Raw genomic sequence first — 25,376 nt, forward strand, 5'->3', positions numbered from 1 at the left:
GCAGTAACGCAACTTGTGGCAGTTTGCCAAGGTGCCTAATGGTACTGTCAACCAAAATATTATGCAGAGAGCTGTTGCAATGTATGGTGTGTTTGCTTTAAAAAAAGATATCACTGAAATGTTGTAACATTAGCAATTACAATAATGTATTCATTGCAATAATGTATTCATTGCAGCCCTCATATTTATATTAATGAGTACACTTTAAAAAAAAATATCATTCTGCTAAATTTCTTCTTCAAATTATTTCAATTTCTATCTGTTTTGTGAGCTGTCCCTTGTGTGTAACATGTTATATAAATTAACAATGTCATGCATATCTGATTAAAAATATACTACTTCATTAATGAAGCACCTTTTTAAGCATTATTCACTACAGTTCAGGTCATGCAAGTCTGATGCCTGCACTTGACCATTAATCAAACATCTGGGCCCTGTTCCACAAAATGGTATTAGCGCTACGATTGCTGTGAGGAATGGGGCCCAGAATGCAGGCTGAAAAGGGTACAACTGGCAATGCAACTTGTTTTTCAATTGTATTTTTAAAAAATCATGCACATTAGTACACAAACAACTCAAAATTAATCAGATAATGGTGACAAATACACAGATTCTGGAGCTCTGAGATAGACTTAAACATCGGAAAACATGTCACATAAGTATCCACAAGCACTCTACACACATCTTCCACACCTGTCTGCCATCACGTACACACAGCATGTCACACCAACAGTATTGAGACATTTCCTAGTATCAATACTATACACCCTACAAACATCTTCCACACCTGTCTACCTAGCTACCCTCAAGTACACACAGTATGTCACACTAACACCAACAGTATTGAGACATTTCCTAGTATCATTACTATACACCCTACAAACATCTTCCACACCTGTCTACCTAGCTACCCTCAAGTACACACAGTATGTCACACTAACACCAACAGTATTGAGACATTTGCCAGTATTGCCCCACAATACCCCCTACACACATCTTCCACACCTGCCAGTCTTGAGTCTGCTACTCACCATTCAGCTGCCCCATACTGACACAAACTTGACATTCAGCCCAGACTAGTCAATATACTACAGATAAATACTCTACAATACATCCTGAACTTTGATCAATAATAATTCTATAAATCCACAATAAATGTGCAGAATAATATTCATATGAGCAAGTCATCCCACAACTTGGGCTACAGAGAAAATATAGCTTCCATTTTTAAGCACCTTTTTCACCTTCTGTTGATTGAAAATTTTCAAGTTTAAAATTTCATATCAGTCCTAACTCAGCATCAATTATGTTCAAAATTTTCAATTTACAGTTCATAATACAATATCCTGCGTCTCACATATGCACAAATTGGACAGGTGACTCGAGATCTTACCTTGCGTCCCCCCTGCCATGATGATGGATGTGTAAACAGTAGCGAATGTAAACAGGTCAATACTGGCAGTTTATTCCTAATATTTACTGTAATGAGTCAGCCATCAGATCCCTGATGATACCATACAAACACCATCTCCAAATGCAACTATAACTCTTGAAAATATATATCCGAGAAAAAAGTGTTATTGACAATTGAAGGTGTGTATCACGAAACATGGGTACATGACCAATTTAGAGTATCGACAATAAAGGCTTTATGATTCACACGCCAGTGAATATATCCAGGCTTCTTATATTGTACTGTATTTTGACTACACCCAGTTGCTTTCTACTCTGAGAAAGATTTTATTTCATTTAAAAGTTTGCCTCATCCTTATCTAATTAGACCGCCTCAGTGGTGTAGTGGTTAGAGCGTCTGCCCGGAGAGCGGAAGGTCGCAGGTTCGATCCCCAACCGCGTCATACCAAAAGACATTTAAATATGGTACTTGTTGGTCCCTGCCTGGCGCTCGGCATTAATGGGTACAACAAGGACTGGACGGCTCGGAGTCAGTATAATGTGTCTGAGTGGGGTATTCATGTTTCATTGCGGCATGGTATCTCAGTGGGCTAGCACTATAAAACCAGCTTACATCTGGGCTAGTACAAGCAGCCGCACATACACATACAAACGCATGCACGTCGTCATATGAGCGAAATATTCTCAAGCACGACGTTTAACCCAATTTCACCTCACCTCACCTTATCTAATTAAATTAGAAAAAAATTGCAATTTGTGGTTAAAACGTTTGTTCGTCAAAGACCCCGGGTTTGATTCCCTTCATGGGTACAATGTGTTTAGCCAATTTCTGGTGTCCCCTGCCATGATATTGCTGGAATATTGCTAAAATAGGCATAAAACCTTACTCATTCATTATTTTCATTTTGCATTAATGCAAATCAATCACCGGACAGACTGTTAGAAACATGGTACATCCATGGTGGGTACCCGTGAAGGTCCGGGTTAGAATTGATTTTCAGTAACCCATGCTTGTCGTAAGAGGCGAATAACGGGATCGGGTGGTCAGGCTCGCTGACTGGGTTGACACATGTCATCGGTTCCCAATTGCCCAGATCGATGCTCATGCTGTTGATCACTGGACTGGTCCAGACTCAATAATTTACAGACTGCTGCGATACAGCTGGAATATTGCTGAGTGCGGCGTAAAACTAAACTCACTCACTCCATGGTGGGACCCCTGTCTTACTCTCTGTCACTGGTTTGTCTGGTCGAAGTTTCATGATTTACTGGCTAGGAATACCATCCATGATGTGATAGATTAAACATGCCGTGAGTGAGTGAGTGAGTTTGGTTTTACGTCACTTAACCAACATCCCAGCAATGTCATAGAAAGGGACACAAGAAATGGGTTTCACCCATGCCGTGAATCGGGTCTCCGGCATGACGAGCAAACATTTTAACGGCTATGCTTAACTACCCCACCTACCTGTGCCTATAGAGCAGGGTGCCGATCCACAAAGCGTTCGTAAGGTTACGACCAGTCGTAACTCTATATCTTGTCATAGGCTTACGAATGGCATAGGGCTACGAACGTTTTGTGGATCAGGGCCAAGAATAATTAACCTCTGTCCACATCAGACATTAAAAGAAGGCAGTTGGTACCTAGGCTTGCAAAAGTCTCTCAGGTAAATATTAATAGTTTCTAATTTCTAAAAAATTAAAACCTACAGACTGGGGGTCCGTTTATCTAGACTTGCCTCTTTAAAGGATAGGACTACTATACATCCATGGGCTCAGCATCCAGTACAGCCTTGGAGCAAGGCTACACATGCAGTTCAGCCGGGAGATATTACAACAAACTATTTTAAGTACAAGTGGAGATCACTAAACTGACACTCCCATGCTCACACCTAACATAGGATATACTTGTATATACTTGTATATTCACCAATCGTAGGTGGTAATTACATATAAGCCCATATGTTCGAAATAGTACCTTAAACACACATAGAAGTGTCAAAACATGTCCTAACCATTTATGTAGGCTGAAACATGGGTGTTGTCAAATGTTCGACTAAGTCAGAACCCAACCTGCAATTTGCTCATGGTAATTTGACACAATTATTCATCCTTTTTTAAATAGACCATGCATGACGAAATATATCTTCAGCATGCCCTTGACAACATTATTATTTTGAAAGCATTCATTGAAACATCTGTCTCTATTTCATATTGCCATCCGGGTGTGAATTAAAAATCCCCACGTATATCCATACCCTGATCAATATACAGTGACAACATAAGCTATAATGAACATACATGAAACATTTACCGACCAGAGAGGGATAAACACTGGCCCTCACTATAACGCTGTTTACCGTATAACCACAAAACCTTGATATAACAGATCCTCTCTGAGGATATTATTAATGTTGTTTACGCTCTTTCAAAGTCTCTGTCATGTCACAGTCTGGAACACATACTACTCAAAAGAATTTGGGGACGACCCAACCCTCTCATATAACAGTTAGCCTGCCACAGCATGAAACAATCAGTTTGTCCTTGATTTTTTTTGTGTAGCATAAATTCATTTGACACATATGAATATTCATACCATTTTCCACAACAAGTTGTTCATGATTAAATTACATCTTAGCATCTGTTAGTGTGGTTGTTACATGTTTAAGTGAGGTGAGAAAGGTGTAGGCTAAAGACGGCTTGGCGCCAAATCTAACCCTGGCGCCAAATCTAACCCTGGCGCCAAATCTAACCCCACTTGCATAACAGATGGGTGAAGTTTCAGAGGGTGTTTTGTTTTATTTATTCAGAATTCAAAGGAGGATAAAAATATCCTGAAATGCAACACTGTGTAAACAAACAACACCTACACCTTATTAACCTTGTACAGGCAGCTTCCCTCCTCCCAGAGCTGGAGGCGTTCTACGTTATACACTGTCAGCTCCCTCCTCCCAGAGCTGGAGGTGTTATACATGACAGCACCACCTTACAATTCAATTCATCAATTGAATTAGGGGGATATATGGCCATATACCATACTTACTATCTTAGTGAGTTAGTATGGTTTTATGGCGTTTTTTAGTAATGTCAATCATTGGATTGTCTGGTAAAGATTGGATTATTCATCAACCATATAGCTGGAGAGAGGCTTACACAGCTTTTAGCAATATTCCAGTAATATGGCAAGGGACCCCAGTAGTGGTCTTCTCACATTGTACCCAAGAAGGGAATCAAACCCGGATCTTCTGTATGATGAATGAATGCTTGTACCACTTACCCAAATGCCCCACTCATCATATTAAGCGCCCTGCTAAGATATGCCTGACTTTTTCTAAACCTACCTTCAGGTAATCCTACAAGTACCCCCTACTGAGTCTACATGCCTGGCAATGTGTGCTTATGCATATTACACATATTCTTTAAAAAAAAACAGCAGAGGAGAAATATCTGCCCAGTAACTATTATCCAAAAAGTTAAAAAGTTTCCAAGCTTGACCAAGAATGTCGCACTCACGAATAAAACTTATCCATAAAGTTTGTTATGTTTGAACTTTCTTTGTTCAGAACCACTCAGTTTCAAATAAAATTAACTTGCAACGTACAATTTTAATATGATCCCTTCCATGTCAATTTTCTAAGTGGCCAGGGTACTTATTATGGCAAATACAGTAAAAAGTGTAGTGTATCTTTCGCATTTCACTTCAGAAAAGTGCATTGCTTCAAAAAATATTCCATTTTCCCACTTTATCTCATGGTTATGATCTATACAATGAAATCCTGCTGATCTCGAGGTCGTGACAGTCCAAGACACTTTGTTGCTGAATGAAATAGATAAGGACTGCAATATCTCCTTGTATTAGTCTGGCATACAAACCCTGAAGCAACTATATCCAAGAAATCACACGCAAGTCTAGAAAATGTGGCAAGTCTAGATTTCCACAGCTTCAGGAAATGAAGAAAGTCTCAGGGCTCCTTTTTATTATATTTTGTTGGTTTTTTTCAGTATGAGCCTTTTTTTCTGTAAAATATGTTCAATTCAGAATTTTTAGTCTACTCCCTGTATGAACTGTGGCAGATATTCATTACAGTTGTTGTCAGGCTTTCACTGTTTCTTTTATCAAATGTAAAAAGTAGAGATTTTTCTGAAATATATGCAGTTTATCTTGCATATGAAGGTCTTCATTGGAGGCTTACACAACCATTGTTTGTTATTTTGTTGTTTGTTGTTTAATACTCCACTCAGCAATATTCTGGTTAAATGGTGACACTCTGGAAATAATAGAGTCTGGACAATCCAGTGATTGACAGCAGGTGAGTGAGTCAGTGAGTGAGTGAGTTTATTTTTACGCGCCACTCAGCAATATTCCAGCTATATGGTGGCGGTCTGTAAATAATCGAGTCTGGACCAGACAATCCAGTGATCAACAGCATGAGCATCGATCTGCGCATTTGGGAACCGATGACATGTGTCAACCAAGTCAGCGAGCCTGACCACCTGATCCCGTTAGTCGCCTCTTACGACAAGCATGGGTTACTGAAGATCAATATTCTAACCCGGACCTTCATGGGTAATTGACATCAGGAGCATTACTGTACAAAATTAGGATTTGTTGTAAAGAGAAATTTCCACTGACCAAAACTAATATAAACAGCACTAACCTTCACACAAAATGCTTATAAACAGCATATTTTGACACCAGAGGTCATATTTATGAGAAGTGAGGTGAAGAGAAATTAACTTTGAGACAGATCAAGACAAAACAACAGTATGTATCATAAACCTTAGACTCACTGTTGACACTAAGCTCCGCCATGTTCACCGAGGGTCACGCAGGTTCAGCTACCTGCTGGCCCTTTGGCCTGTGTCCAGCAGAAATATCCAAGGGCATACATATCTTATTGACCCCCTCAAGGTTGATATGATTTCATATCACCCACTGAGATGTGCTGGGGGCCACACATAAGCTAGCATTTGTTTACTTCTTTGTTGTTTAACGTAGCTTAAAATATGTTATATTTGGGATTACACTTTAATAATAATAATAATAATAATGCGTCCATTTACATAGCGCCAAACTCCACACTAGGTATGCTCATAGTAAAGTACAAATTCTAGTACTTTTTGAGTTGAGCCCCATCCGGGATTCGAACTCACACCCTCAGAGTCAGGCACCTAATCGCCAAAGGCGGCTGACTTACTGTGCTGGCGATTAGGTGCCTGACTCTGAGGGTGTGAGTTGAATGTGCTCAACTCAAAAGTACTGAAGAATCGTATTAGGTTACATTTGACCACTTTCTAAATGGCATTCTGTAATCATGGCTTTCGGCCGTGGGAGCCTTGCCAATTAACACTTATCAGAGGGGTACACAAAGCCCGCAGTCTAGACTACCAGTTGTCCGACTTCCATTTGTGTGGAAGTCGCAGGGCTGAGCAGTCTAGGCGTCTGAATTAGGTGGCTGACTCTGACGGTGTGAGTTCGAATCCTGGATGTGGCTTAACACAAAAAGTACTAGAATTTGTACTTTACTAAGAAAGTGTAATCCCAAATATAACATATGTTACATTTGACCATTTTCAAATGGCATTCGGTAATCATGTTTAACGTAGTATTTACCAATTTTCCATCTACATTCCAGTGGTCTGAAAACCATCGAGTTTGGACCAGAGAATCCAGTGATTGACTTCATGAGCATCAATCAACACATTTGGGTTTCGATGACACACATCCTTTAAGTCGATATGAAAATCGCAGACTACACAGGGAAATATATTTGCAAACATCGCCATATTGGCTGGTGAGGTTCATTTTTTCATGATTTCCCTTCAACACAAGATAACACTGCTGGCCAACAGAATGTTCAATCTACATATTACACTTGTCAGAGGAGTACATAAAGTATGTGATCTAGATTAGCAGTTGTTGATTTCCATTTAGTCGAACCCTCTGTGGCTGAGTGGGTTAGATTGCTGACCGTGTGTGCAGCAAATAGGTGCCTCACTCGGAGACTGCAGGTTTGAATCCTAGATGGGAATCCAAAAAGGATGAGACTTTGTTCTTTACTAAGGAAGTGTAATCCCAAATATGACAAGATACATTTGACAACTTTCTAAAAGGAATTGTACATTCAAACTTAAATCTACAACAGCAAATAGCAAATGAAAATACTTAGTTGAAAGGACCATAAAGAATAGACGTGTTAATATCTATCAAAAATATCAAAGAAAGAGTGACAGTCTGAAATATCTACTTCTAATTTGACAAAGTACCGAACACGACAAACAAATTGCACAACCAAATTATCTGGATCACTGCATGACAAAATCAGCAAACTTCCTACATTTAATCCATGTATTGTCCTGCTCTTGACATCACAAGTCTATCTTTTCCTGGTGTGAGTGTACACATGTGCAAGCAATAACAGTGTTCTGCATATCTCAGCCTCAATTCCCCTCTCTGCATCACTGAACAACTGTGATCATACAAAATGGCTATGTGGACCGCTTAACCTCATAACTCCTTGCGAGAGATAAAACTAAAACATTACCATGGCAACAACTAACCTTCCGTGGCAACAGATATCAATGAAAGCAGATGAAAAGGTCCATATGAGCTGAATAATGAATTCACAAATTTTCACAAAAGAGCAAGAACGTTCTGAATAAATCACACATTCTATAACAAATCGTGTGTTGCCATGACTACAGATAAACATAATGAGCACTATGCTGATAAATGTTTGTTGTGTTAGTAAAAACATGTTTTCTATCTTCAATAGATATAGGACAAGGTCTTTAAGACTCCAGGAGTAGAGGCCCTCGCCTTGCCAGGTTGTTATTTGAGCTATGATTGGACGGTCAAGTGAGTGAGTGTGGTTTTACGCCATTTTTAGCAATATTCCAGCAATATCACAGAAGGGGACACCAGAAATGGGCTTCAAACATTGTACCCATGTGGGGAATTGAACCCGGGTCATGGGCGTGACGAGCAAATGCTTTAACCACTTGGCTACCCCACCGCCCATGGACAGTCAAGCTTGCTGACAGCAGGTTACTGTAAACCAAGGGGACGTCACTTATGCTGTCGATCATCTGTTTTCATTTCATTATAAGACACCAAATCCTCCTGCTCTAACCAGTGTACTACATAAGCATGGCAAACACAAGCAGTAAGTCTTTGTTACAAAAACTATGATCCATCAACATTAATGTCCCCTTTTTAACAAATAGTATAATACATTAAATGTTATCCCTTTAAGATGACAAATTTTAACATTAAAATATTAACGCTACATAACACTGACAAACTTAACCCTTTCTACACACAATATCATCCATGAAACATTAACCATATAGGGGAAGAAAAACATAGTTTCAAACATCAAACATTAACTCTACTCAAAAATGTTATCATCAACCTTAACCCATTTTTACAACCAGTATCATCCCTCAAACAATCTGTAACAATTTCAGTCATATGGCTGAAATATGACCAATCTTAACTCACTCACTGTAACTATTTCATCCATCAAACATTAACCTTCCTTAACATAAACATAGTAAAACACCATATAATATCCAAATGGATTTAGAAAATGCTAAGCCTAACATCAACATAACTGTTTAAAAACTGACTGTTATTCACAGGATATATCTATAACAAAATCATACCCAACACATAACAGTAAATCTATTGCTAGTAATACAGTAACGACCAAAATGGGCACGTGTACACCCAACGTAAATCTGAGAGAGGGATTATCCAGGCTTATTCTTGACAGCTGCATATAAGCCGTTGAATAGAGCCAGACCACCTTTCATGTCCAGCATTCAATAAGGGATATGGGTATTCACGTCAGTTATGTATGTAATGGAATTAAGCTGAGGTCGAATATACGTATATGTACACATCTGAATGTAGAAATAAACAGCTATATGTTATGTAGGCAATCTATGTCTGGAATAGATCAATAACTGGAATGAGTTTGGTTTGACTTTGACTGAACAATTCAGTTGACTGCATGTCAGCACAATCTTGGCGGAAAGCCCAAAGTTAAGCAGAGTTATTGACTTCAATGAAAGCTATGTGCATAGAGACACAATCTATAAAAATGAGGGGTTGAATCTACAACCAGCGAATCCTTCCATGCCTAAGGGATGTAACTCTGATTGTCCTTGGACCATTTGGTGGGTCCTCCATTACCAAGTATGTATTGATCATTAAATGATGCTTTTATGTGAGTTGAAGGGATGCTATTATATTGACAGCAACCTTGTCCTTCGGGGAAAATCTGCAGTAAATTAAAATAAAAAATAAAAATAAAAATAAATATAAGTTGTGATTTGGAGTTATTAGCTAGCAAAGTTATGTTTGTGTTCACTCTTGGCACAAGAGATGCCATATCACACATTGTATCAAATGGGCACCAAACTTGGCTGTTTAATGACTCTCTCTGCTTATTCCGGCTAAATAATGGACCTGTAAATAAACAAGTACAGATCAGATAATCCAGTGATAGATTTGTAAGGAACCATCAATGCAGTTTGGGTACAATGGCCCTTAACAAGTCACTGAGACTAACAACATGTGGTCTCACCTTCAACAAGTTTGTTCAAAATTGCCTCTGTTCGCTCAGCAGTGAATGGGTACCTGGTGGGATGAGATGACTTTTAACCTTCTAGCGCCTCACAGGCAGCTTGGGTTATAGTGCACCCTGATCCATTGATCAAGGTAATTCTGTTAGGGCTTTGAGCAAACACCTTGTGTATGGAGGTTAGCGCAATATAAGTACACACGTTATTCATTATATTTACACACATTCCAAAATGAGGCGAGGGACAGTGAAGTGGGGAAGGAGGGGACAAAACATTCATAACATCATTTATCATGGCATAAAACATTCCATTCCCAATACCAAGTGGTATCTTAACATATTAAAGCACATTCACATACAGTGCAAGGCGTGACTGTAAGATAGAAACCACTGTAGTACATTTGACAGGTACGGAGTGACAAGTGTATTTACCTGGCCAGGGGAGGGATGTTTCCAGGGCCATGGAATGTGTGATCATGTAACAGGTCGTATTGTACCTACTGAATACTGCTGGATCATTAAATGGTAATAAGTGTTTTAATTTCCCCTTAAGGATGGATCAATCATATCTGTCTGCCTGATGGACTGTTAACTGTGTCAAGCAGTTCACACTTGTTAACCTGTCAGTAAGCCAAACTGTGTGGTAAGCTGATAAAAAATACCTTCGGGTTCTTCAAGAACAAGTCTTTTTTTCAGCTTGAGTGAGAGTGAATGCTGTTTAATAGTGTAGCCATGTTGCACAGATGTGTAAATAATTGAGCCTTGATCAGACAGGCGAGGCCAGTGGTTATCAACAACTGAAGAACCATTGGTGAATGTTGACACACAATCCACTAAATAGCAGACTGTAACCAACCAATCCACATTGGAATAGCTACAGCGACAGGCATGAGGCCCAGGGGACGTAATCCCCCCTGAAACCCCCACTATGGATTGGGCGCATATAGGCCTTTTGAGGCCCAAGGTCGCCCTAAAACCTTACCTACCTACCTACCCACTATGTATACAATACCAGTAGACTGCATGAGTGAGTGAGTTTTGTTTTATACCACTTTCAGCAATATTCCAGCAAAATTACAGCAGTAGACACCAGACTGACTGACTGACTGAGTTTGGTTTTACGCCGCTTTTAGCAATATTCCAGCAACATCACAGCGGGGGACACCAGAAATGGGCTTCTCACATTGTACCCATGTGGGGATTCGAACCCGGGTCTTCAGAGTGACGAGCCAATGCTTTGACCACTAGGCTACCCCACCGCCCACACCAGAAATTACATTACCAGGAGAACAGATCATCACCGGTATTTTTGTTTAGTTGTTACTGACATTATATGTCCTAATTACAACGGTAAATATCAGAAATATCTGTACATCTTTTCTCCATATTTTCTGATTTATTTCTTTTCCAGACCATCCAATATGTCCAGTGAACAGTTAATCAGAGAACAAACAAGATTATTTACTATTTTTAACGACAGATTATTTCTGTTGCAGAAGAATTCCAGTGCAGCTGCCAGAAGGTTACATGTGATTGACCTCCAAATCAACTGGTTGACTGCTTGCCATCATGATTAATTACTCAGTTTGCCTGCACTAGACATTACCATTCACAAGCCATCCTGATATGAACAGAACCAAAATATTAGTGGTCACGGACATTTCCAAATTGTTTTATAACATTGTGTGCGAAGTCTTCACATATCACCCAAATATTCTTGATCCCTCTTTTTCTTCTTGTAAGTGAAAAATTACAAAGAGCAGATTTTCATTCACCCTTGCACAAACAAGTATTCAGCTTTCATCTGTGTCTGATTCAAGAATGTATAGAGCAAAAACACAAAAAAGCGATCATCAAGAAATTCAGAGCATTTCAAAACTAAAGGGTTAAACATGAAACTTCAATATTATAAAAATCCTGAAAAGCTACCATCCATGCAAACTTCCACATCAAAGGGATTCTATTATTCTTCATTATCGTCTGTAACAACGCAGCAGAGGCATCCAGTAATCAGCCAGCATGCATGTATAACTACCCTGTCTTGTCCTTCAGTGGTAATTACAGGCCGGCCAGTCGACTGTACGCAGGAACGCTCATCTGCTGGTGTATTATTGAATTAGAGGCTCACAGCTTCTCTAACTGTCTTGTACACACCATCAAGCATGGCATCTGGTTGCCGGAGTTCCTGCTTGGGAGCCATTAAGACGGGAAATTATTGGAAATATTTCAGTGTGGCAGTGTTTGATATGGCATGAGCTGCCATGTATTCATAATGAAGAGAAACAAATCAGTTTTCATCTGTTGTGTCATGTGTTTTCATGATGGTGACTGTCTATTTTGTTTACCATCCTGTTGGGATTATAGATGAACATAGAAGCGAGTATATATCACTGTTCTTATAAGAATGTTGGTCAGGGTCTGCGGCAGGCTGATTGTAAGTCCAGAGTAAAATGACAGCTGTTAAGGCCCCCCAAAACATATACTCATAGTAACAAATAAGGGAACCAGGAAAGTACAAATGTTCCTTTATTTATTTCCAGAATTTCACTCACATTGCACTACATACCTTGTGAAAAAACCTGGAAAAGAATAAAGGAACACTTGTAACTTCATGTGTTCCCTTATTTGTTTCCATGAGTATATTTTCGATTTCAAAAAGAGTAGGCAGGTCAGATACGGGGTTATTCCCATAACTTTTTGTTTTCACTCAGCTACAGAATCACAGATGTCTCAGTCAAAGTGGGCTTCAAGAAAAGACCTTTTACCAAATACAAGGAGTAGATACTAAAGACACACTGCACAAAACACCAGTTGTCATAGAAACAAGGAAAACGTCAAGAAATGACTGTCTATCAAATACGTTTTGTCTGAGATCATGTACAGCCAGGTACACACATCTAAATAGTTTCATTGAGAAGCTGAGCAACTAGCCTGGTCTCCGATATATCGACACAAAGTCCACATACCAAGCTGTTATCATGCTCAACCTTCGGACAAAATGTCTCAGTACACACGACAAAGCCAAACTGTCCAGTAAGCTGGTTTAATGGGCACCCAGCTGACCCTAGACCGTGAACACTGTTCTGGAACACATCTAATCCAGGTACCTGCCCCGAGGTTGTTGGAGACACACAGGCTGGTTTCCATGGCAAAAGCACATCTTGTATATAAACAATCTGACTCATTTCCCCTAGGATTTACACAGCTGTGTGTTTTAGGTTTACTATCAATATACACCACTCAGGAAATCACGTATCATTCCAAAATAATCCCTGAGGAGATATCATTCCGATATCAAGTAATCCCAAAATCCCCAACAAAAATATTTGAACATGAATAAACAAAACATTCGGAGAAACCGCTGATCTGCCCCGAATGGTACTATTGTACATTAAAATTCTAATATAATAAATCTAAATAAAGCATTTTGATCATGTATGTCCCCATGAATACATAACTAAACAAACAAAAGATCTGCTCAAAAGAGCTTTTATTCTAAGAAATGTCATGTCAAAAGATGCTCTTTTAGCCTATTCTTTAAGGTTGCAAGTTCATGAATTGAGAAAATGTACAAAGGTTGATTCAGGGTTTTGTGCAGTGCACAAACGTAGAGAATGGACACAGAAAATCCAAAATACCATGAGTGTGTGAGTTTAGATTTACGCCGCACTCAGCAATATTCCAGCTATATGGCGGCGGTCTGTAAATAATCGAGTCTGGACCAGACAATTCAGTGATGCATGAGCATCGATCAACGTAGTTGGGAACCGATGACATGTGTCAACCAAGTCAGCGAGCCTGACCACCTGATCCAGTTAGTCGCCTCTTACGACAAGCATGGGTTACTGAAGATCAATATTCTAACCCGGACCATCACGGGTACCCAAAACACCCTGTGTGGAGAGATGCACAAAAATACCGAGAATATACCAAAACCACATCAAGAGTAGTTATCTATATTTGTTATTTCACTCAGCCGTCATGACCACTGTCCACATGGCCACTGATTCATCCCAGCTCTGAAGTAATTATCTGAACATACAGTACACTACACCATGTCTGTACTTTACAGGACCTCATACTACCTGCACAGACCCATAAAATTGATGGAGGGCCCCTGGACCCTCACTATCGTAAATGAAGGTAACACTCTGTTGATTAGTCTACAAATGGCGGAAAGGGCACCAAATATCTTCACCCTGGATGCCCTCATGATGACAATATTGGGATCATAAGACTGTCTGGATTAATATGGATGTAAACAGATAAAAGGAATCATATTCTATTTGTGCCCAATATCGATTATCATCAGATCAAAGGCTGGTCTTTATTTGCAAACTTTAAGTAAAATCATCCACTATTTTCTGTGTAAATATGACTGACACATACACAGCAGGCCATTATATTACGACAAATATTTAGTCCTATTGCTTGTGGTTCTATCTGATCAGTGTGTTTAGCCAGGTATGTCCAACACTGTCGTCCACCAACCACAGTTTACACAACACAAGCTGTGACTGTAAACAACAGAACGATAATCAGCTCGACCATCAGAAACCTCGCACCCATGTTCTCGATCCCAGACGGGAAATTAGTTTTATCTTGCTCTATATCCCCAGAGAGAGGAGACCAGGTAGGTTTCAGTCCCCCACAATGGCAGTCACACGATGACAATAACAAGACCCCCTACATCATAATAATAGCTGGATCATGTAATCAATATCAGCTCTACATGATAATCACTGGCGAAATGTCAATAGTAAGTAGCCTTCTCCAGATTTTGCCACTTATAGATTGATTGTTCCATGCATTTGACAAGGAGTCCAATCAGGGGAAGTAACTGTGCACCACACAACATTCCTCTGGCATCAAGGGCAAGGATATGAAAAGATGAATGAGCAAAACTGTCAGTTACATGGCAAACTAAAAAATGTAGGAAATATTTATGTTTAGTGTTGTAAAACTGTTCTGATTGCTGAAAAGAAATGATTTAAAGTCTTTCTTTCAATTCTGATATGCTGAAGTATCAAACACAAAGACTTCTAGTCATCACAAAAAAGGATAACTGCTTACTTTTGAACTTATAATTAAATAATTGACGATATATTTTTGTTTAGTGTTGAAAAACTGATTTATTATGATTAAAAATCTATCTTTTAATTCTATTATGCTTAAGTATCAATTATGAAACAAAAAGACTTTTGAACTCATAATAATGATGAAAAGGATTACTGCTGACAACGATTGATGACTGAACATATCAGTAACCTTGTGTCAATGATCAAGTTACCATTCTCAGATATGTACAACAACAGACAGATCCTATCTGAGACATGTTGCTTGTTACACTTCACATTTTATACCGATCTGTCAGACAGTCCCACCAGTGGCCACACCACATGTAACCAGTCTAGGAAACAGTCTTTGCTTTAGTAATCTGATCTGTTATTGTTTTATTGAGTCTTGAGATGTTTTTGTGGACCTCCCCTGATTCTTACCTGCCAATAAAACAGGTCATATATCACAAAACATTGACACCATGAAGCTCTTGAATTCCAAAGACTGGCAATAATCCTTCAAGAGTTACCTCCCCTGAACATGCTTCTCTCACATAGACAATTCATTTACAATCAGGAGGTGAGGTGAAATTGGGTTTTACATCGTGCTTGAGAATATTTCGCTCATATGACGACGTGCATGCGTGTGTATGTGTATGTGTAAGTGCGGCTGCTTGTACAAGCCCAGACTTAAGCTGGTTTCATAGTGCTAGCCCACTGAGATACCATGCCGCAGTGAAGCATGAATACCCCACTCAGACACATTATACTGATTCCGAGCCGACCAGATAATGCCGAGCGCCAGGCAGGGACCAACAAGTACCATATTTTAAGGTCTTTTGGTATGACGCAGTCGGGGATCGAACCCACGACCTTCCGCTCTCCGGGCGGACGCTCTAACCACTACACCACGGAGGCGGTCATACAATCATGACCCTAATGGACTCAATAAACAACTTTCTACATTTATTGATGGGATTTACATATAACAATTCGCATTTATACATACTACTATTATGACTGAAACAACTTTGAAATTCATTTCCAAAGCAAATTAGTTTCAGGTGGTTAAGTGAACTCTGCTTCAATTCAACAGCAATGAAGAATTCCATTAAAGTGTATCATTGTGGGAATGTTTCTGTTTTACTATTCCCAGATATCATGGCAATCAGCAACTTGGAGACCAAGGACCTGAAGTAATTTTCAGATCATAAGATGTTGAAATAGCCCTGACTGTTTTCCCGATAAGCCCATAAGAGTTACCTCCCTTGCTTCATAACTTCAGGGTAAACGGGAATGTAAACAGCTGCAAGGGCAGGTCTGAATTTTGTCACTTGAAAACCCAGTGAGTGACAATGTCAGCTTATGGATAAGTATGTCAACCATTGTATTGAAAAACAACTATTCATTTATCAACCATTAAATATACTGTTATTAAACCCACCTGAGTTAAGTCATGTTAGCCATCATTTATTAGTTATGACATGAGGAATAGTTGGTTGGATTGTAACCATTGTTGAAAATCATCAGTTATCAGATGAGTGTTTAGATGCATCAAGAAACAAAATCGCCACCTACCTCCCAATCGGTTCTCAGTAATCCCTTGCACTTGCGATGGCTCTGCTTTGCAATCCTCTGCCGATATGAACACTTTGGTTGTGACAGAGTTACTGACTGGCTTCTGCTGTTCAGATATTGCCGTCTGCTGCTTGGATGTTGCCGTCTGCTGTGTGGATGGTGTCGTCTGCTTTGATGACATTGCTGTGTCGACTGGTTTGGATTTCAACACATGTTCATTGACTTCAATCCTTGTTGTATCTGTGTCACCGTCCTTCCTCCGAGACACAATCTCCTGCATCAAGGCACCTTTGCCAGGGAACATGTTATACTCAACTTTATTTGACTTAACAGAATTGTTCACTACCACTTTGTTTTCGTTTGTTTTCACATTTGCTGTGGTTTGCTGGTTGTCCTTTTGGGTACTGTTCCAAGTTTTACCATTACTTGTCAAAGTCACTTTATTTGTGGGGGAACTGACATTGTTAGCTTGAGTTACCTCCCTTGCACTGCTTGCAACAGTAATGACCCTCGGTATGGAGTTGGTTCTAGGTCGAGGGGATGTCATACCAAATTGTGACAAGTTGTCAGTGGATTTGTACCTTGGAGACGGATCAAATTTGAGAACAGTTGACACGACATGTCTCCCAGATGACGTCTGCTCGCTTCGTGTACCATTCATAACTGCATCATTGTTCTGTTTGGGAGAAAACACTAATCCATCAGAAACAGGTCTCTCAATCCTCATAGATTCGCTTGATCTAAGTTTCACCAATTTTGGCTTGTTACTTTTAGCCACATTTGAATCAATGGATTTCTCAGACACAGTGAAATTCTTAGCCAACATTCGGACACTGGGCAATATTTGCAAAGCTTCTTTCTCCCCATTAGACCCATTAGTGACCGGCGCCAAGTTATTCTGAGTATTGTCTTGCATGATAAGCTTTTGTATACCATTGCTAGTTGGTTTATTAATTGCATTAACCATATGCACCTGACCTTTAACCCTGTCAGCAGGTACGCGTGCACCAGAGGGAGGTCGGGTTGTCAAGGTGCCATTGAGAATCACGGGAGTGTAAGGTTTTGAAGGTTTAGGATTTTGGTTAATCAGTGCACTGCTTCCAGCTTTTATGATTCGGGTCGCAGGAGGGTCTGGATCGGGCTGGGGTGGAATATACACAGATTTGCTGCGCTGAACGGAGGTGGAGGATTTGGTAGGTGAGGAGGGTTGGTCCCCTTTTGCGGAATTTCGTCTCCGGAGCTGTACCTGGCCCTGCTGTTTTCCTTGCTGTAAGTTTTGCTGTTAGGCAAAAAGCAGGACACACATTACAAGACATTGAACATTGAGCATCAATATATTGTCTAATATTATTTACCGATATGATTGCAGAATATTCACCATCAAATAAGGCTTTAAGTATATATATATATATATATATATAGGAGCTTGATACATCCCTCTATTCCTGCATATGTCTCCTACACTAGAGTGATTTGAGATATATGCAGTGTAAGGCTTTACGCTGTTATTTTCATAAATCTTTTGACAATCTTTGACATAAATTTTTCACCTTGGGCAAGAAAATCACATTGTGTTATCATGTTTACTGACAAGTCCAATCAAAATCAGAAAGCCTATAATTTTAGTAATTTTTGTTCAGACAGAATGCTTATAGATTCCATCTGTAATTCTAGCAAGTCACAGCACGACACAAGACACAAAACACAAGGATACAAGGACTAAGCAAGTGCATGAGGAACTTGGCCACACTTTTCTCAGCTTTTGGTTTACAGACCAGATTCCAAAAGTACATTTAGAAAATTAGAACAACTGATTGAAAACTATTGTCATCTAATAATGTACCAGGGTATATAGTCTACAAAAGGTCTGTAAACTATACAGTTTTAAAAAGTGTGGCTTGTGTAGAATCTGAGACTGGGTCCAAGTATTCAGTCCTGACAATGGTCATCTGATTATCCATTTCATGGAAGCACACACAATTTATTCTTTTTATGTTCATGTCAGTCTTCTACTTTCACTGTGAATCACTTCTCAAAGAAAGGTCACTATTTCTTACATTTAAAAACTTTTTTTTCTTTTACCAGCAAGACTCTTGACAAAACCAACAAAAAAATACATCCCCCAAAAGGTGAGTAGTATATATTTGCCATCCACAGAACAAACACACACAATAGTATATTACTCTTCAAATCATTCTAAATTTCTCTGCAATTTCATTTTAATGAGATAATAATGTCCAGGAGCTTTGAATCAAGGAAAGGATGGTAGCTGCGTGTCGTCCTCCATTAAACACTACATTAGTGAGCTCTGTCACTCACTCAAGAACTTCCATACTTCATTGATGTGTGTGTGAGTTCAGTTTTACACCGCTTGTAGCAATATTCCAGCAATATCACGGCGGGGAACACCAGAAATGGGCTCCTTGATGTGAGTCTGTGTGACATTTGCACTAGAATAATAGTAACTCCAATACGTTAAGATGAGATTACAACAATTATAGTGTACTGATCAATTTGTGGATCATGACCCAGGCCTCAGTGAATGAATGAATGAATGAATGAATGAATGAATGGATGAATGGATGGATGGATGGATGGATGGTGATGGTGATGGTGATGGTGATGGTGATGGTGATGATGATGATGATGATGAAAGCATCACACTGTGACATTATCAAAGACCAGGCCTCTATAAGAGGAACTAAATAGCAGTGGTCACTGAAGTTCAATAACATAAGTCAATGACATACATTTACACTTAAACTTAAGGACAAAAGCACAGTTCATCAATAATAAAAAAATACAAAGGTACTTTTCCAGTATCTTAAATATATTCAAGTTATAGATAAAAAATCACACATAAGAAAATCAACAAAACTACACAAAGCTTAACAAAATGACACATCACACGCCTGGTTTTTTTCCAGATTTGAATAGATTGTTAACGTATACATATCCATATTGAAATTAGCCTTTAAATATGTGGAACATATTTTTGAAAAGTTGCAAAAAGTAAATATATAGAGTTAGGGTTAGGGAAGTAGTATCCATTAGACTCAAGTACCATGCCGACACAACATGCAATGGAATCAGATGGCAAGTAAGTCAGTGTTATGTACAGAGTAGCCAACAGTAGTGGACAGGTCAGTGAGTGAGTGATTTAACTCGAGACATATTACAGATATCTCAATGCTAATGACACCAATGAAGGGACTTCATAAATTGTACTTCTGTGGATTAGCAAAGACAGTTATGTCTTAACCTTCAGGTTACCTCTATGGTACCATGGGGCATATCAGTGACGTCTCCAGTGATAAAATATCTTAGCTATAATTGATACAATAGCAGTGACTGCCTACAAGGGGTAATACTTCTGGAGCAGACATACCAATATATACGTGAATCAATCCATGAACTTCTTGACATCCATGTTGCCATTTACTCAGATAAGTCCCCAATGGCTTTTGCTATACAGTGGATAGCACCAGTATTATAGGCTGACAAATTTGAAGTTGTTGGACAAAATGGTGGATGGAGTTTTTAACTGGTAAATCCTGTTCGTTGACCGCCAGAAGGTCACACCTGACACTGTACCCATGTTTTGGTTGTTTATTTATTGGTTAACTCCAGCTCAGCAATGTTCAGCTACAACCTAGTATTCTGTAAATAATTACGTCTGGACCAGTTCTAGACCGACTTCCTGAGCATCGATCTACATAACCATGGATTCCGTTAACCACCTCTTACGACAAGCACTGGTTGTTGAAGACCAGTTCTAACCCAAATCTGGCCCAGAGCTTCACTGCTGGTTAACCCATGTAGAGAATCCAGGTCTTGATGACTTGTATTATTCACAAGACCATCCAAACTTCGTAACAGACTTTAGTCTAAACATGGCTGCCACTGCGCACCTCTAATCCACACACTGCCATTCAGGGCACAAGTAAGTTGGTAGAAACGTGCACGAGTAAGTTGGTAGAAACGTGCAGTCTCATTGTGTGCAGAATTATAGCCACATTCTGTGTGGAGTTTTCAGTAATATTCATCACATAATGAAACAATAATATAGTAAAAATATAAGTAAAACCCATTACATCAGATCAAAACCTTTCTTGAAGAAATTCCGACAAATTTTACCAATAATTTTGTAGAAACACTGCAGTAGCATATATGGCTCTCATTTCATGCCAAACAAGAAACTCAGAGAATGAAATATTGATCATGCAAAATGTTTATGTTCAAAGATTAAGTCAGTGGTATATTTCAGAAGAAGTACAAGATGAAAAGCGGAAACATTCCGAGAAAAAACAAAACCACCTTGCACACAAGCATTTCACTGAAAAATCTTTTCTTTCCAACAGTATAACATGAATTTGACATTATTGTTATTTGTACAATATAAACCACAAGACAAGTGAAGGCATTGTCGTTAATATTAGGACATCTTGCAGACAGGGTTTACGTTAAACGTGATGAGAGAAGCATATTTCAGTCATTCAACCTTTAACCCTCTAGATAGGTAATGATGTGATTTCTATTCAAGTGAAACTGTGAGTGAGTGATTGTGTGAGTGAGTTTAGTTTTACGCCACTTTTAGCAATATTACAGCAATAACACGGCAGGGGACATCAGAAATGGGCTTCACACATTGTACCCATGTAGGGAATTGAACCCAGGTCTTCGGCATGGTGAGCAAATGCTTTAACCACTAGGCTACCCCACCACCCCAGTGAAACTGTGAATCAGTGTGGTGAACATTACCAGGTTAAAAATGTCCTTAGGAGATTTTTTATTTTTTTAAATTTCTGAATGATGCAATGGCAAAATGAACAATAATTTCCTTTGGTTGTGGAGATTTGAACTCTGAACCTGTGCTGAACCAGTCTACCTGGATCTTAGTTGCAGGTGTGTTTAGAGTTATCTGCCCATGCATATGTTCCCAGAAAGGAATCAGGACTTGAGCTGTGATAATGACATCAAAACAGACATTTTTCACCTCATACTACCCCAATATCTTATTTATTATCAGTGACAACTAAGTTCTGGACATGACAGTGGCTAGTTCAAGCAAGATGGTGGTGAAATGATACTTTACAATAAAACTAATCTTCTTTATCAATAAAAAATTGTGATTTTGACTATTTCTAGAGTGATGTTTGATCCCCAAGTTTACAGAACAGCTGTGATGAAAATGCCGGACAATCACATGCAAAGGCAGCCATTCCAACAGTATGAATCCTACCTCTGCAACTCGCATCTGTTTTATAGACATAAATGGGTATCTTATCACCATGGTAACCATAACATAATAGCAACTATCGTATAAAATATTAAGGCATTAATAAATCATATAAGTAAATATACTGAGAAAAACTTTTACAATTCAAGCTTAATTTTTTTATTAAGTCTTGCAGAGTAACAATAAATTAAACCAGAAACATTTAAAAAAAGTTTTAAAAAAGTTTAGTTGTTAAATTAATGTGGATGAATTTTTAAATAGTTAAGAAAAATGAAATTAGTTCAAATGGTAACAAACATGAGAAGGTAATAGGAGAAAAACAAACAAAAGGATAAACAAAATGTTTGATAAATACCTGTGCGAAGCATTTCATGCTTCTGTTCATGAGCAGCGTGAGTCTCGTCTGTGATGTCACCATCTCCTTGGAGATGGACTTGTACTGGGAGGAGTTCCGGCTCTTCATACTTTGGAGCTCTGCGCTGAGGGAGTTGAAGTTCTCCTGCTCCTTGGCCATCTCCTTCTGCAGCCCTGAGATGCTCTCCATCAGTGTCTGCAACAACAATGGCATCAGTGAGTGAGTGAGTGAGTGAGTTGGGTTTAATGCTTTCAATGGGAGTATAACTGTGATGAATGGACACTCCAACCATCAAGCAACTTTACCAAGTTTCAAGCAGTGTATGAAATAAGTCCCGTCCAACTGCTGAGACGGGCTAGATTTCTGACAAACCGTCTAAATTTACAGCTATCCAGCCTGAGTGATGGTCTGGTAAATGTATTTAGATATTCCATACATCTGAGTAAATTCACCATATCTTGGTGTCTGGTCTGGTTGAATCCATTTTGGGCTGGTAACATTTTGAAGTTTCCAGCCATGATGTCTGGCTGGGTTTTAGGCTTATTTCATACACTGGTTTCAAGAGCAACCCAAAACAGGAGTTGTCTCCCTTACACCTAGTATTTTCAGGCTCATTCATTACTACTCGCCTCTTTCCGTGACCTACAAGAAGACCTTTATAGAACTCCATAATTGCCAAGAATCGAGGCAAACCAATCAAATCGCACTTAGTAAAACGCATTTCGAAGCATGAAAATGGCTTTGATGAGTGTTTTAGTCACAAAACATCATTTACAGGAGAAATTTGAACCTTCATGTTGTTTTAATGCAACCGTCACAGATATGGTAGTGACTGGATTCCTCTCCCAGTTGGACCTAACAGCTGCATCATATTAAGGTGTTCCTATCTCATTAATACTGGCAACTGTGTAAATGACAGGCAAAAAGGACTCCATGGGACTGACGAATATGGTTTGATATATATACATAGTAGGTGCTTTTTGCCCAAAATTGTCTCTGGGTGGTAGGTAGGTGTGTGGGTAGGTAGGTCGTATTGGAAAGTCATGTATGTTAACACAATAACAATGTGTTACTCTATCAGAGCTCCAGATAAGATTTAGCTCATGTGGGTACTGTACCCACTGTATTTTTGGGGAGTGGGTATTATGAATGTTGAGTGGGTATTTCATTTTCCGTTACCCACTGCTTTCAAATATGTGCGTATTTCAGTCATTTTACTCACCTAAGTATATATGTCATTGAGTAAGTTTACTAAGCAGGTAATGTTCTGCCTTATGTCATACCTAATCAAAACCAACTTAAATATAATGGAAATGATTTCATAAAAACATCACTTATCCAATAATGACAGTACAACACTAGTCCTATACTAACAGTACAACTTGATAGCAATCGATGTCTTTTTCATTATGCAAGGGATTTTTATAAATATATTCCATACGCATTTATTTTAATCTTTTTGTGTATCTAACATTTTAAATGCATAATTGGTACGCAACAATTATTTTTCAATGCGTAATTGGAAATTTTCTGTGCATATTTTACCCGGATACGCAGCTTATCTGGGCCTCTGCTCTATTGCAAAATTGCTAACTGAACTGAACGATGGGGAGAGTTCTATGGATATAAAACTTCTCTATTATTGTATATCCATAGAGCTCTCCCCATTGTTGATCACACCCACTTCTAAATTCCACTCACAGAAGTCAAAACTGAATTGATCTAATAACTCAGCCAAGCATCAGTGACACCAACATCAACAACCAACTGCCTGTACGATCATGTACAAAAAACAAAACATTTTGTGTGTGTGAGGCAGCAAACTTAAAAAAATAAACGTATAGCTCCTTTGAAAAATATTTACCAAATTGTCAAAGGTTTTTATGGGTATTTCCACCATCACTTGTGTGTTATTCTAAGTGGCGGCTACTCTAAGCCCCCAGCGAGTGGCGAGAATGTTGACTTGGCGCAGTCTACGATTCGGCAACAAAGGTTTGCCACAACTCCAACGTTTGCTTAGTCCGAACACGTCAAATAAAGAATGTTGACAAGAGGTGACCCACGACTGCCAGACAGGGAGCTGAAGACGGGGAAACCTCTGGACGAGAACATACGGAAACTATGCAGCAATTTGTCTAGGACCATGATCCTATTTATCATGTCTCTACGACTACAGAATTACACGTCTCAGGTCCGTATTCAACTAGGTTACTGGGTTTCGCCCCAGGATATATCAACCCTTGAAGAACAACAAAAATATATATCACTTTCTGGCCACTTACAGGGAAACTTTGTTTATGCAAACGTAATCTGGAAGCCTGGATTGCCAAAGACAAATGATAAAGTCAACAAACATCTGCTACATTGCATATTCACCATATAAGTCCCCTTCTCCAGTAAGTGAGGTGAGGTGAGGTGAGGTGAGGTGAGGTGAGGTGAGGTGAGGTGAAATTGAGTTTAACATCGTGCTTGAGAATATTTCGCTCATATGACAACGTGCATGTGTGTGTATGTGTATGTGTATGGGCGGCTGCTTGTACTAGCCCAGACTTAAGCTGGTTTTATAGTGCTAGCCCACTGAGATACCACACCGCAGTGAAGCATGAATACCCTTCTCAGACACATTATACTGACTCCGAGCCGACCAGTCCTTGTTGTACCCATTAATGCCGAGCGCCAGGCAGGGACCAACAAGTACCATATTTTAACGTTTATTGGTATGACGCGGTCGGTGATCGAAACCGCGACCTTCCGCTCTCCGGGCAGACGCTCTAACAACTACACCACGGAGGCGGTCTCTCCAATAAGTACCTGGCCAAGTTCGAGACCAATCTGGATGTAATGTTTACAAGTGCACCAACATGATAGTGCATTTTGTCCACATAAGATTTTTTACAGACAACCACAGCAGAGAAGGGATCGATAACAGCCTTTTTACACTTGTGAAATGTGTCAATATTGAAAAGAAATGGTCTTCATACATTGTAACCATGTAGGGAATCAACCCAGGTCTTCAGCATGACAATCAAACGTTTTAAAAAAAAGTCTTCCCTACTGCTCCTACACCACTTCAAGCGAAAATTTGTGACCAAAAATAGGACACTTTGCAACAGTCTAAAAATAACTTGCAAAATGACACTATT

The 25,376-nt window shown here is 39.2% G+C and overlaps 1 protein-coding gene across 1 annotated transcript in view; it reads right to left on the reverse strand.

The window, feature by feature from the left end:
* The window catches only part of LOC124263431, a 119,759-nt gene that overhangs the window by 56,407 nt on the left and 37,976 nt on the right, over positions 1-25,376 (reverse strand). Inside the window, 3 exon segments of the mRNA XM_046698064.1 lie at positions 16,640-17,918; positions 21,882-21,896; positions 22,234-22,428. Coding sequence (XP_046554020.1) covers positions 16,640-17,918; positions 21,882-21,896; positions 22,234-22,428 — 1,489 coding nt within the window.

The sequence above is a fragment of the Haliotis rubra genome, unplaced genomic scaffold (genome assembly GCF_003918875.1).
Source record: "Haliotis rubra isolate DU_JTF1 unplaced genomic scaffold, ASM391887v1 Scf881, whole genome shotgun sequence".
NCBI classification, from domain to species: Eukaryota; Metazoa; Mollusca; class Gastropoda; order Lepetellida; family Haliotidae; genus Haliotis; species Haliotis rubra.